Here is a 15,088-nt window from a genome sequence, read left to right on the forward strand (position 1 = left end):
ACTTTTCAAGAAACTTAAACAATAATATGTATAGTTTTATACATGAGTTTTAGCAGTTTAATCAACACTTGTTTAAGTAGCATTCATCAGAAATTTGTAAAGACGCTTATATTTTCAGTAATAAATAACATTTGGTTATTTAAGATAATATATTTCTATTCTATGATATATATTTGCAATTTTTAATTCCTCAACAGTTTGTAAGGGAAAGGGTACAGAATTTGCCAGCGTGACGTGCTGAGACGATTTAGCTATGTCCGTCAGTTTGTCTGTCTGTATACATACATATACTGACGTTGTTTTCATGTAATACGCTATTTAAGGCTTTTCTTCAATCGTCATCTGTTGAATTCATTTCGAAAATTGCTTTTAATTAATTTGATTATTCAACTTATTTATTGGTTTTTACTAATAAAGTGCAAGTAATAAATAAATATCCCCAGTATTTATGTCATAAACAAATTAATAAGTGAATAACAGCGTGACATTCTCAAATATTGTGCAGTCAGAAATAATTTTCAACGGGTTGAAAAATTAATATAGCTTCTGGTTTCAATGAGATTCAGTAAATAATAAAACCTGGCAGAGGCGGTCGATCTCGCCACACATAAAAATATAAAAACAAATGGTTTTTTTCGGCAAAACCAATTTATTTTATTCAAAATAGTCTCCTTTTGCTTCAATACAGCTTCTTGCACGGTCCAAAAGCATGTCGAACGAGATCGTTGGCAGGTATGGTCGCCAGTACGCCGGTGCAAACCTTTTGAATGGCCTCTACGTCTGCATAACGCTTCCCTTTCATGAGCAAATGCATTTTTCCGAAAAGGAAGAAGTCGCACGGTGCCATATCAGGTGAATACGGGGAGTGGTTATTGGTTAAAATGTGATTTTTGGTCAAAAAATCGTCTTTCGAATGTTGGATTCTGAGCAATTTTTGGCCGTCATTCAATTTTTGCGGAACAAACCGTGCACACACCTCCCGTAAGCCCAAATGTTTGGTTAAAATGCGATAAATCGATGTTTTGGAGATATTCAATTCCATTTCCATGAATTTCAATGATGTTTTCGGCTGATTTTTGATAAATTTTAAAACAAAATTTAATGTTGGCACCGTTCCGCACCGATAACACAAACATACTGACACTTAAAACGCAATAACTTCACTTCCAATCGATGAAATGTCATGAAATTCTCACGGGACCGATAAAGATAGCAGATTGTAACGCACCAGTCGACGTGTAGATGGCGCCACCAGAGGGCGTTAGATTCAAAAATTCCTGTTTACTTTGGAACGCACCTTGTATGTACTACTAAAAGCAAAAATAGTAAGACTTTGTTCATAATTTTAAAATTCTTAATTTATTCTTCAAAATCGATGTCGTCCTTTTCAAAGAAGTCTTCCTTTCCCCCAATACACTTCTGCAAACGCTATTCCAATCCACGACACAGTTGTTAAAGTAAATTTTTGGAATAGACTTCAATGCGCGTAGCGATTCATGTTTAATGCGTTCAATTGATTTAAAACGGTTTCCCCGGAGCGGTTGTTTGAGTTTGCTGAACAGCCTGAGGTCTTATGAAGCTAAATCAGGTGAATACGGTTGTTGCGGCACCTTATTGGTTGAAAATTTGTCGAAAAGCTCACTAAGACTCAATGCAGTACGCGAAGATGCATTGTCGTGGTGCAAAAACCAAGAATTGTCGACCCATAAGTACGATCTCTTTTTACAAATAGCTTCGCACAAACGACGCAAAAAATCAAATAGTTCCTTGTTGACAGTTTGACCGGTCGAAAGGAATTCGGAGTGCACCACACCTCGATTGTCGAAGAAATCTGTGAACATAACCTTGATTTTTCACCTGTTTTCACATGTTTTTTTCGGCTTGAGTTCACTTTTGCTACGATATTCGGCCGACTAATCGCTTGTTTCCGGGTCGTAAGCATATATTAGTCGGAAAGCTTTGTTTCACAGAGTTAACGCGACGCTGTTTTTCGAAAAAATCTAGTTATTTTGGAACCAATCATGCTTTCAGTTTTCTTAGGCCCAAATGATCTTTCAAAATGGTTTTCACTGAACCCTACGATATTTCAACGATGTCAGTAAGATCTCTGCCTTCAGAATTGTAATTCTCAAGCACCAATTTCTTTATTTTTATAGACGTGAGTTGATCATCAGTTGATGTTGATGGCCGACCAGGACGTGGTTCGTCATCAACGCATTCTGAACCCTCTTTGAATAATTCTCACCAAAAATTTGATTCGGCGGTAGGTCATTTAATGCATGCTTTCATCCCCGAAGATCATCACCGCTTCAGTAGAGGACGGCTGTTCTAGGACCATTTGAGATTTCATATAATTTTATTTAAAATAAAAAATTGATAGATCATATTTTAGGCTAACACACTAGATATGCACCTCAAAGTAAACATTTTTCCAGATCAACGCTTAGTATACTGCTAGGTAATGTCCACAATTGATTAAAACTTATATCAATTCTTCCGCTGCTCCTAAAATTTTTTTATAAAGTTTTTTTTTTTTGAAATTTGTCATAATTGAAAAAAAAAATTATTCCTGAAAATTTTGTTTCGTAACCTTTAATATTTAACCACTTTTAAATAGTCACCAACACGACACTGTGCAGTCCATAAATGACCCTCGCAAGTCATAAGCAAATGAATTGCCACTTATTGGGTTGAGTGAATGTTGACACATTTGTATTAAAATTTTTAACATTTTTACTTGTCTGCATTGTGACATTGGCAAATCGAAATGCTTAAAATATGAATGCAATGCTTACGCGATTTGCCATTCAAAAACGCTGATATCACACAATTGGACCAATTGTGATACATTGAGAACACGTAGCTGTCATAAGCTTGCCACAAATGGATTTGCATGCGTTTCGTACGCTTAATGAGAAGCCGAGAAACCGAGCGGGCGAAATATGAAAAGTTGCAGAAATATGCAAAACGCGTCAAAAGTGACACACCAGCGAGCGACGCTGAAAAGCCAGCACCTAGTCAATTAACAAAACATTTTTGACACTTCTGTCACGGTGCGTGCATGTTTGCATATACATATGTCTTTGTGGCAACAAATTGCTGCTAATAAAAACGGTAATATTTTTTCGATTAACAAGGCTGATAAGTGTTTATTTCGGTGCAAAGTCGCTGCAGGCGGCTTTGAAATTGGAAAAATTAAGTGGAAATTTTAATAAAAATTTTATTCAGAAAAAACAGAGAAAAATATAATAAATTAAACAAAAAATATTTTAGTCAATATATCGTCACTTACACTGCAAAATAACTTAACATTACTTTTCATAAGTTTACAGGCGAAGGAAAAACGATAAAATAGAAATCATTAATATTGAAAACAAAATTTGAGTTTTGGTTATATATTGGTGAGCATACACTCGGATACACGTTATAAAATGGTTGTATATTGGTTATCATACAAAAATTTGAGTTTTGGCTATAATTCGTTATATATTGGTTATCATACACTCACATATACGTTATAAAATGGTTATATATTGGTTACCATACACTCACATACACGCTATAAAATGGTTATATATTGGTTATCATACACTCACATACACGTTATAAAATGGTTATATATTGGTTATCATACACTCACATATATGTTATAAAATGGTTATATATTGGTTATTATATCTGACAACGATTTTAATTTTTTTTGATGATACGTGGTTTTGCATTTTCGGTGACGATATGTAGTTTTGCATCTTGTCGTGTCTGTTCAGCACACAAGCCCACAGCTGTCAACACACCTGCGCACTGACAGCCATTTAAATGCAATAAGCTTTTTTACAGAGAAACACACTATCCAAAAACAAGCTATGGCAGCAGCAACACCTCCATTCACAGCAATTCGACATTGATCGATCATGGCTGTCTGTTTCCAAAATATTTGCATCCATTTGAATATTTTTGCAAAAAAAAACACTTTTTTTCATATCTATTATGTAGTTCAACATCAACGAGGGGCATCTTTCAACATCGAATGCAGCAATTGCTTGTTTTTGTTGTTCTACTGTGTTGTTCGTAAGCTCAGTACAAAAACTGAACATGAGAAAATATTTTTACTTATTTTTTTGCCACATTTGTGCAGCAAAAGTTGTTGCAATCAATTTTACTCATTCGTGTGCACGCAACACAAAATTGATAGCGATAGCATCGCTCGAGGACTGTCTGGTACACCAATAGAAGATACATATATTCATATATCATAAATATATAATACATATATGTATATGTATATCAAAGAGCGAATGACTAGATTTGCTTATGAAAACGAATATAGCAACAAAAAGAAGAAGAGAAAAAAATACAAAACATTCGTACATACAACAAATATATAATACTATGTCATGCATTTGCTGGTGTGAGCACCAGCACGTGCCGTGATTTTGCCAACAACACAACACCCATGAACCCCTCTATTACGCCTCCATCGGCGCCATAACACTTCAATTCATTGAGAATAGCCAAGTCATGTGTTAATGCTTATTAATAAAGTTACTATCTGACAGCTGGCAGGTAATAGTAACCAACAGCAACAAAAACAATAACAAATAAAATAAAAAAAATTAACAACACAAACAATAATAACAACAATCTTGGCGTCATGCACTAATTGTGTCTCCTGAGATTCGTTTAGCTGACTGGCTGAGTCTAGAGCTCAGGGCTAGTTAGTTACATACACTTATAAGAATTATTTGGCTTTTCTTCAAGTTTACTGCTTTCTTCTTGAATTTATGCTTTGCTTCTACTATTTATGTCTGGCGACTTAAATTAGTTTGGTTTTGCGTAGTAAGGCAACAAATGCAGAAATTATTAAATTCATAAAATTCATTCACATTTAATTTCAAGGCTCTACTAAATAAATACAAGCAACAACAAGTAATGAAAGACAAAGTTCGGGTAAAACCGAACATTTCATACTCTTGCAATTTGCCAGGATTAAAGCCAGAGAAGTACCTTCGGGTATATAAGGTTTGTAGGTTATGTGGGGACTAGGCAGAGTTTTCACCTGATTTTAATCATTCTAAGCGCAGATATGCACCGTTATAAGAAAAACAAGCTCTTTCAGTTTTATCAATATAAATCATATATATATACATATATGTATATACCGCGGCGGCTAAGGGAAGTATTGACCAGATTCAAAGCATTTTTGATGCACAGTGATAATATTATCAGGAAAAGATTCTCTGTGATGTAGGACTGTTAGTAGGATGTTATGACCGACTTTGCTCGAAATCGATTGGATCGACAGATCACGAAATATGCGGATTCGCCTACAAGTGGGCGCTGCCATGTCTATCGTCCAATTTTGACACCGGCTCCATTAAATCTCTCTCATACCATTTCGGGGGTAAAATATCTCTGGCATATTTGGTTATTGATTTATTGCTCTTTTAAAAGTTTTTGACAGTACCATTATATGGGAGTGAGCGGTGTTACCATCCGATTTCATTCGTTTTCACACTGTCTGTATTTCTTATAGTATTTGCGCTAGGTGAATTTGTTGAAGCTTGAGTGGATTAGAAGACGGAGCTACTTTCAATATTACAAAAGAAATGTCTACAAGTGCTTTACTACTTCGATTCCCTATGCCAAATAAGAGTTTTATATCTTAATTTATTGCTTAGTGAAGACACTTTGTATGTTTTCCTTTAATGATCTTTTGTGGGCGTGAAAGTGGCCCATCTACGAATTCACAATTTTTTCTTTCAAGGAACGCGCGTACCAAGTTTTATCGGGATATCAAGTTACAGCTTGCACGAACGGACAGAGAGACAGTCAGCCTTAAAATAGTCTAACTTCTATCGCTATATCTTTAGGTTTACGAAAAAACCGTTAGAGAGAAATTTTATGCACGATCCATAAAACGAAATATGTTTTCTAGTAGTTGGAGGCGAGATCTGAATTTTTCTATTTGATAATAAGAAAAAAATAGAAAACCGGCAGGCGGAGGACCTTCCTATCACAATTAAGAGCCTTGCTTAGAGCTGTTTACCAATTAATTTTTCGGAGCATGAAGCGATTCGTTTTTTTAGCCACCCTTCTGTTCGCCGTATAAAAATGTGCATTTACAGAATTTAATAAATCGACAATTAATTTTCAAAATTTGAATTTCCTTGATTCCGTGTTTGATCTCCAGGAGAACCGCCTAAAAATATATTTGCCTGAAAGGAAGATTTTTCTGCTTAAAATTATCTCAAATCATAAACCAACAAAATAGTTTATTATCAAGATAAATAATCGAAGGACCAATAAACATTTTGATTTTTAGCAAAATAGCGGATTTCTAAAAAAGTCGTGCTTTGTGCAAAAAAATTACACTTCGAAGGGACATAAAAAATGGAAAATTTTATCAAAGCTCTTATCAATGATCCTCACCCGCCAAATATATCTATAGCGGTCGTGTGAAAATTCTAAGGCAACCGGTCTAACCGTTTTGGTAAGTTTTTTTCACCGACTCTGAAAACAACGTTTTGAGAAAAACGCGTTTCAAGTTTTGAGAGCCGATTACATTCAGTTTTTTTGCTTTATACCTAAAATATTAACCAAAAAGTCTGGAGTCGGTCCACAAGATATGTCGAGATCGTCTGTTATCTCTATGATACCAGCTCGACGATTTTCAAGAGGTGGATGGACGACTCGCATGAGGCACGTCTTCGATGATTTCACCACCTTCACTGTAGGCTTTGTGCCTTAATCTAATTCTCTTAGCGGCCAAACACACACATTAATTGACATATTAAGATGAAGCCTCATACGAACATAAAAAGGTTATACCAATCTAGAGAAAACATTTTTAGCGATTCGGTTTGTGCGCGCAGTTTATATAGACCAGTTCGGGTTAAATTTGATTCTGAGTCTAAGATATCCGAATCATGTCTGCCACTTAGATACTATAATTTGACTCCTTTACGCTACTAACGGGGCTTTCAATAAGGACCGATAGGGACATGGAACGACTCCATAATTTTTACCGCTCTTTTGACTTTTCTCTTCAGTAAGACTTGCAATTTCATCTCGGAAAGATAAACGATCCAACAACGAAATTCGGAGTCAGCAGTCTCAACTTTAATATTTATTTGTTTGGGTTCAACAAGCCAGTAAACTCTACTGATAACTCAGCAATGACTGACCAGTTCAAACTCAATATACGCCGAGTTATAATAGCTATGTTAGTAATTGGACCCTAATGTAATAAACTACTATTTACCTCGAACATATAATAAACTAATAATATAAGTAGTATTCGTTGACAAAAATTCCTTCACTCAAAAAATAGAATAACAGCACATTCAAAACCAGTCAGCACATAACCAAATTAACTTTAATTTATATATAATAATAATATATAAGATATGTAATTAAATATAATTGTTAAAGTTTTTACTATAAAAGTGCTATGTAACATTCCCAGTAGATGCAGCAATTATGTCTGGCAATTATGCGCTGCTGCAATCGTATTGATTCCAGGTCAACAGGTTATGCTCACGCCCAGCCGCCGGCCGCTTAAATTAGCACCATAAATTTTCCAATCTTGCGACTTTAATTGCCGCAATTAATGCACGCAATGTTGACGGAAAATTAATTAAGATTTTAATGGCGAGCGACAAATGATTGTATAAACATATTTATTCGCTGCTAGCTCTGTTTCTATTTTTTTTGTTTTTTTTTTTACGCAAAATTAATCGAAATGTCTTTTAAGAATTATTACAAAAATTATGAGAACAGTGTGTTTTATATTTCAGTATAATTAAAATGAATAGAATTAATAAAGCGAATATAGTCTACTAGTTACCGTAAGAAATTTTTGTAAATGCTCACATTTAAAGTTGAGCAAATTAATGAGGCAAAAGAAATTAGAAAAGACGGTAATATAAATATTACTTATCTGTCGAGATAGCGACAAAAGTGATTTCCATTTTGTTGAATGAATTGTTTTTTTTCTGGTACCGGACCAAATATCTAAGGAAACGAAAGCACTTCCATCCCAACAGTATAATACAAGATGTGTTCCAAAGTAAACAGGAATGTAGCGCCCCCTGGTGGCGCCATCTATATGTCGGCTAGTGCGTTAAAATCTGCTATTTTTATTGATTGTCCAGTGAGAATTTCATGACATTTCTTTGATTGGAAGTGAAGTTATTGCGTTTTAAGTGTCAGTATGTTTGTGTTATCGGTGCCAAAATGTGCTTCGAACAAAGAGCCAACATTAAATTTTGTTTTGGCAAAACTTTTACCGAAACGTTTAAATTCATGAAACAAGTTTATGGCGATGATTGCCTATCCCGTAGCAGAGTGCACGAGTGCTTTCAACGTTTTCAAAGTGGGCGTGAGGACATAAATGACGATCAACATGTGAGCCAATCAAAATCCGTAATCACCGGAAATTCCATTGAAACTGTGCGTGAATACATCAAAATTCAGCCGAAATCATCATTGAAATTCATGGAAATGGAATTGAACATCTCCAAAACATCGATTTATGGCATTTTAACCCAACATTTTGGCTTACGAAAGGTATGTGCACGGTTTGTTCCGCACAAATTGAGTGACGACCAAAAATTGCTAGAATCCAACATTCGAATATCATTAAGGAGGTCAAAAAGGACAAAAAATTCCTTTACACCTCTCGTATTCACCTGATATGGCACCGTCCGACTTCTTCTTTTTCGGAAAAATGCATTTGCCCACGAAAGGAAAGCGTTATGCAGACGTAGAGGCCATTCAAAAGGCTTGCACCGGCATACTGGCATACGAGCTAAAACACCCGTTTGGCATGCTTTTGGACCGTGCAATGAACTGTATTGAAGCGGAAGGAGACTATTTTGAATGAAATAAATTTATTTTGCCGAAAAACCATTTGTACTGTTTATTTTTAAAGTCCTGTTTACTTTGGAATGCACCTTGTACTTTACACCATATCCAAAACTTATCGAAATATATGTTGGGTTCCTGATGAAACTGACCAGAGTGACAAAGTTAAACTTCGACCACTCCTTCTTCTTAACTTTAACTACTTTTCCTAAAAACAGTTAAAACATCAACCAATATCCTTAGGCGAGGACTATTGCTATTAGACTTAGAGAACCTGTGTATATGAGGTGTCTCGGGCAGTGACACACTAAAATTTTTCACTACTTCGATTTTCGATCTATTTGCGGAGTGGGCGAAGTCAGAATTGACGTGTGGACGTTTCGTGGATGAATCGAAGTTAAGAGCAAGGCAGAGTGGTGTCTTCTACCGGGAGCCCTCCATCAGCTCCAATTCAGGCTTCAGATACTGTACCGTCTTTTAAGAAGAGGTGGCTGACATCAAGGCAGCAGTAGATATACTGCTCCGAAGTGCAGCTTCCCTCAGCGAGCTGTGCATTCACTCCAATAGCCGAGCGGATATACTAACTTTAAGCTCGCTGACTTTGCACTCAAAGTTAATTAAGGAGTGAATGATCTCATTAGTAATAACTTCAAGCTACTTCCATATTAGACTTGTGTGCGAGCACGGCCTCAGCCGAATCACCGGAAACTCCAAATCCGATGAGCTTGCTAAGGAGAATACCCTTTCCTCAATTTCATCCTTTTGAAAGCGAGCAGGTTTTACGTTGTCTTCTTGTGTTCTAGCGTTGTACCTTTGGAACTCCAGTGAGCTCAGCAAGTAGTGGTCAAAAACCAGAACTTGTGCGATGGTGAGATTCTTCTGATCCATTATTGGTTCTTAGCAAAGTCAATATTGCCACAATTATAGATGTTCTGCCGTAACACTGTTCAGTAGGTTCACACGCGGTGCGGTGAAATATTCTTTCGGAGGGTCTTTACCAAGGCGAGGTGAAATCATTTTTTTCACTTTCTTCTTTATTGCCCATCTTTTGTCAGACTGACTGTCACACCATTGCCGCGCCTAGCGAAGTTGTTGCGATGGATATTAATCGTCTTAATAAATTTGTGGTAAACACAAAATACTTCGTCGATCTATGCGTATCTGGTGATCCACTTTAAGGAGTTTATGAGTAACACAACGAACGAATATCTTCCAAAGTGTGATTCATCGATTTAGGATCAACTAACTTAATTAGATTTCTGGGTTGAACTCCGCAGCGATGAGGATCCCACTTCAGAACCGATCCTTTGTGATATCATTCGCATAAGTGTTGATTGACATACTTACACGCAGCTTTGTAAATTCGATTAACCAAAGATATGAACTCCTAGATCTTTGGTATAGTGAAAATTGAGTTCAGTTGAAGATCACTTAAGAAATCCGGAACAAATTTCCAAAAAATACAATAATGTGATGATTTCGAATATACCTATAATATCACAGAAGATTGGATATGCTGATTTTGCTGGTTTTACATCTACCTTGGCCCATGTAGTAGTAATCACTTGAGTACAACTCAAATACTGCGATCAAACTTATAAAATCAGTACTGAAATTAATATAAGAAAAAATATTTTAAAATTCCGTAGGGTATATTTTTAAAAGTCATGCACTTATCTTACAAATTACTCTTATTGTGTTATATGTATATGTCACATAAATTTTAAATCTAACCCCAAATCTAAGCCGCAAGAAATTACAAATTCTAACCGAAGTATTTGTTTCGCTTTTTCCAGTTCGCCGAACACATTTTTGCACTTTTCACCCACGCAACAGAATAGTTAATTCCTTCTCCTTAACTCAACAAGGACGCCTCCGCTCTTCCATTCATATAACCGGCGGCAAAACAAAACGAAAGCAACAAGATGACATCGAATACCGCTTTATTGAGTGCGGCAGCACACGCGATGCTGTCATCCGACCTGTTGCCCAATGTGAATCTCTCTAATTGGGAGAAACTGGTAACCGACGATGAGTTTCGAGATTTCATGAAACTAGTGGAGAAGTACAAGAATCCCAATCACACGCAGGAGACGACTCTACCTAAATGCCATGACTATTGCACTGGTGAATTATATCAGATGCTGCGCACCTACAATGGCGTGCATGGATATGTGGCTTTGATGGTAAGTCCTACGACATACTAATCCACAACTTGATATCTGTATGTGTATATGTATATATGTAATATACAATGTATTTCTCATATAGTTCAAGCTTACAGATTTCATTTTATATACACGCTTATACACACGTGATGTAAGCCAAAAGGGTGTCTCAATTTTGAAAGGCAGAGGCAGCAGGGTGCTCACGTCACTTTTTTGTCTTTTCTCATTTTGTAAACTGTTTTGGCGTCACCATTTTAATGAAAGTTTCTTTTTTATTCCATCACAATTTTAAATTTTGTTTAGCTTGACAAGTGACAGCTTCAATTAACTCTCGGCTATATTTAATCTGAGCATCTAATATGGTTGTGTGTGTGGATATATAGGGCGAGCATTTAGCTAAGTGAAGCAGCTTTGTAAATAAGTGTTGCAATATCTCTTCGCAATGTCAAATAAGACACATGTGCCTTGAGGACCGTGCCCTACATTTTAGCAGATTAATTTAGCTTAATGGCAATTTGTTAGTTTAATTTTTTAAATTTAAATTAGGTTCATGAATAATTCGAACTAGTTTAAAAACTAGTAATAATTGAAGAATTTTAAAAATAGTATCACTCCTGACCGCCGAAAAGTCAACTAAATTAACTTTTTTCTAAAACTTTAAAAAACATGGGGAAAAGCAGTTCAAGCACATGTGATTATAGTGGCTTAGTCTACAAAGGAAAAATCGAAAATTTTAGAAAAATAGCTATTTATGTCTTAACAAGTCCCTTTCAGCTAGATAATACATACCTTAATTTTTTAACTCTTTACTGGAGGTCTGCAAAATAGCCCATCGTGTTGGCGATATGCTCTGCATTCGACCAAAATTTAAGTTTTTTTTGATTATGGGGCCAAAGATGGAGAAGAGAATGAATGGACAACATTTTGTAGCCTACTTTTAGCATTTTGATCATGGCGATAGCTGAACAGTGAGCCGATGCGTTGTCATGATAGAAGAGTAGTTTTACCTTCGCTAACCCGAACCATTTTTCTGCAATTCAGCTCGAAAAGGTCCTTTAATTCAACACAATAGTGGCATGTAATATCTTATATTTGTCAAGAGAGATATAGAATTATATACATTATAAATGATCAGGGTGACGACCAAATTTTCTAAGTAAAAATATTTTAAGAATTTCTACTGGCAGTGTGAAAATGGATGAAATCGGAGAATAACCCCGTTCACTCCCCATAACACGGTACTGTTAAAAACTACTAAAAGCGCGATAAATTAATAACTTAATGCGTCAGAGACGTAAAAATTTTCCGTCGGTATGTTATGAGAAAGCTTTATGGGAGCCGGTGTGGAAATTGGACGATGAGCGTGGCACCGCCCACTTTTAGGTGAAATCCCATATCTTTCGAATCGACTTACCGATTTCGATAAAATTCGGTACGTGGCATTTTTTTCATATTTGTGAAAATTAGCGAAATCGGACAATAACCATGCCTACTTCCCATATAACACAATTTTAAATTCCATTTGATTCGTTCAGTTTCCAGTACGCAAATCGAGAAGCAATTAACATATTAACGAATATTTAGACCCCGGTACCTATAGTTGACTTTTGTTAGAAAATATCGGTCAATGTCTGAGATATGTGTTTGAAATTCCGGGATAGCATTTCTCTGACAAAGGTATGTCTGTATGTCAAAAACGGGTTGAATCGGACCAATACTTCCCTTAGTCCCCATATATCTAATATAAAGATAATGGAACTTCCGTGTGACTTTGTACCGCATATATCACCAATATGTGAGTTATCTCAATGAAAATTAGCTAGCGTGTTTTACTCATAGTTGTGTATCTTTGTGCCAAAAATAAATAAATTTGAGTGAAAACTTGACTTACCCCCCATATAACTAATATCAGGATATTCGAACATCCGACCGACTTTACTCTATATGATTAGTTATTTAGTATGTGTTATATAGTACATGTTAACAGTTTGTGGTATTGGCCCCAACTTCCGTATAATACACATAATGGTTTTCGTGTTTCTATCAAACCTTATGTGTCTGTCAGCATATGAGTTATATAGTATTTATATGTATATAAAATCGCTTGGATTTCGATCCTCACGTTTTACATCTTAAGGTATTTCCCTAGCTTTGATTCCTGATTCGAACTAATTCCTTCCTTGCTTGTTTGGAGTAGATTCATCAAAAGAAGTCCACTGTTACGACGGTTTCTTAGTATCTAGTGTTTAACACTGGATTCCTTTTTTGTCATAAGTCACGAAATGATGCAGACACTCTTTCGCCTTTTGATAAAGGAGTGCCAAACTGTAAAATGGTCTCGCGGCTGCAATTGTTGTTAGAGGTGAAAAAATGCGACACCAAAAGCATTCTTACATCAGTCATTTGAGATGATTATTCTTCCATTGACGGTCTAACAATACAAGATCATCGACATTTGCTCCGTATACTCACTGGCAGTTCCGTTAATGGCAGCTGGGCGATGTTTATTAAAAATCAAATGTGACCACATTGAAATTCATTAAATCAATTTTTGACGGCCGTTCACCGTTATTCTTCTTTTTCGATTGTTTCTGAATTCCACGCGCGGTCAAAACCAAACCAATCCGATTCGGTTGAAATTTTACCGTTAATGTGTTACACGAAATTACATTTCTTGATATAATAAAAATAGTAAAAAATTCCCTCGTGTCTAGTCGCATATTACAGAAGTGTGGTTCGATAGAAACACCAAACGACGCGATTTTGACACCCGCTGTTTTGACACATCTCTTCAGTAAGGTTTGCCATTTAATGATGGAAAGATATACGATCCAACAACGAGCCGAAATTATAAAAATTTACTACCGAAATTCTCCCGGCTCCTCAGCTTTAAGAGCGCTACGTTCATAATCGTTCTGTCTGAACACAGTACAAAATGTTCCCATGCCAGTGGGACGAGGAAGTGCTGCCGCTAATGCATGAATTAGACTATTTCCTGTGGGGCTACGTCTAGTCTATGGTTTACTATATGCCAACAAGCCAGTGACGATTGATGAACTTCGTAGGAATATCGAACGTGAAAATGCAACAGTATCGGCCGATGCATGCTTGAGAATCGGATCGGCTTGTGGTGGTCATGCAAAAGAAATTGAAACTTTTGTAGCACTCTTATTGAAAACCCCACCAAATATTATCTTGGCGCCATGGATGTTTGACTTTGCCGTTGATTTGGCTGGTTGGGCAGTTTTTTAACATGATTTTTTGAGTTCAGGGTTGTCGTATTGGATCCATTTCACATCACCTGCCACAATCCCATGTAAAAACAATTTTTTTCTTTAAGCGTTCAAGCAACATTTCTGTAATGCAAAATTTGATTTTCAACGTATCTTGGCTTCAATTCATACGTCCCCACAATTTCCTCGCTTTTGAATGTATCCAGTAGCTTAAAATATATTGAAATGGCTGTTTGAGTGACTCCCAAAGATGCTGCGTGCTTTTCTTGTATTTGACAAAAATCATCATCAAGCTATGCTTCGAATTCCTCATCTTTAAACTGCCCAAGGGCTTCCTCGTCTTCCAAGCAAGAATCACCACTTTTAAGTTCTGCAAACAACTTTTGGCACATGCGCTCAACTACATATATCATGTTCACCATAAACTTTCAGAAAAAGACGCTGACTTTCGGAGGAATTTTTCTTCATATTAAATAGAAGAATTCCGCACAGAAGGGAATAATACTCAAGTTCACCATCTTCTGGCATACCCTACGAATATACTTGTAGTTATAGGTCTACTATATTTTTTAGATATATTTATATTTTTAAATATATTTATATTTTTATATATATTTATATTTTTCTACTCTCTAAAAAATACACTGAAATTTCTGAAAGTCTTTAAATTAATATAAAGATAATTTTTAAAATCCATCTACTACTACTTGCTATGATCCTTAGACCTCTCTAATACTTAAATACATACATATTTACTTACGTATACCATATATATTACAACTTGCGAGTATTTTATTCAATTAAATTTCTGCATATTTAGTT

General features: G+C 35.9%; 2 protein-coding genes across 2 annotated transcripts in view; one reads left to right on the forward strand and one right to left on the reverse strand.

Annotated features, from left to right (window-relative positions):
* LOC120771270 (G-protein coupled receptor dmsr-1) overlaps positions 1–15,088 on the forward strand; it is an 81,069-nt gene that overhangs the window by 32,462 nt on the left and 33,519 nt on the right. Inside the window, exon 2 of the mRNA XM_040099193.1 lies at positions 10,662–11,051. Coding sequence (XP_039955127.1) covers positions 10,791–11,051 — 261 coding nt within the window. The 5' untranslated portion in view covers positions 10,662–10,790. The remainder of the gene's footprint in view (positions 1–10,661; positions 11,052–15,088) is intronic.
* Positions 1–15,088, reverse strand: part of LOC120771272 — a 41,697-nt gene that overhangs the window by 4,386 nt on the left and 22,223 nt on the right. The gene's annotated exons all lie outside the window — the stretch shown is intronic.

The sequence above is a fragment of the Bactrocera tryoni genome, chromosome 3, assembly GCF_016617805.1.
Source record: "Bactrocera tryoni isolate S06 chromosome 3, CSIRO_BtryS06_freeze2, whole genome shotgun sequence".
NCBI classification, from domain to species: Eukaryota; Metazoa; Arthropoda; class Insecta; order Diptera; family Tephritidae; genus Bactrocera; species Bactrocera tryoni.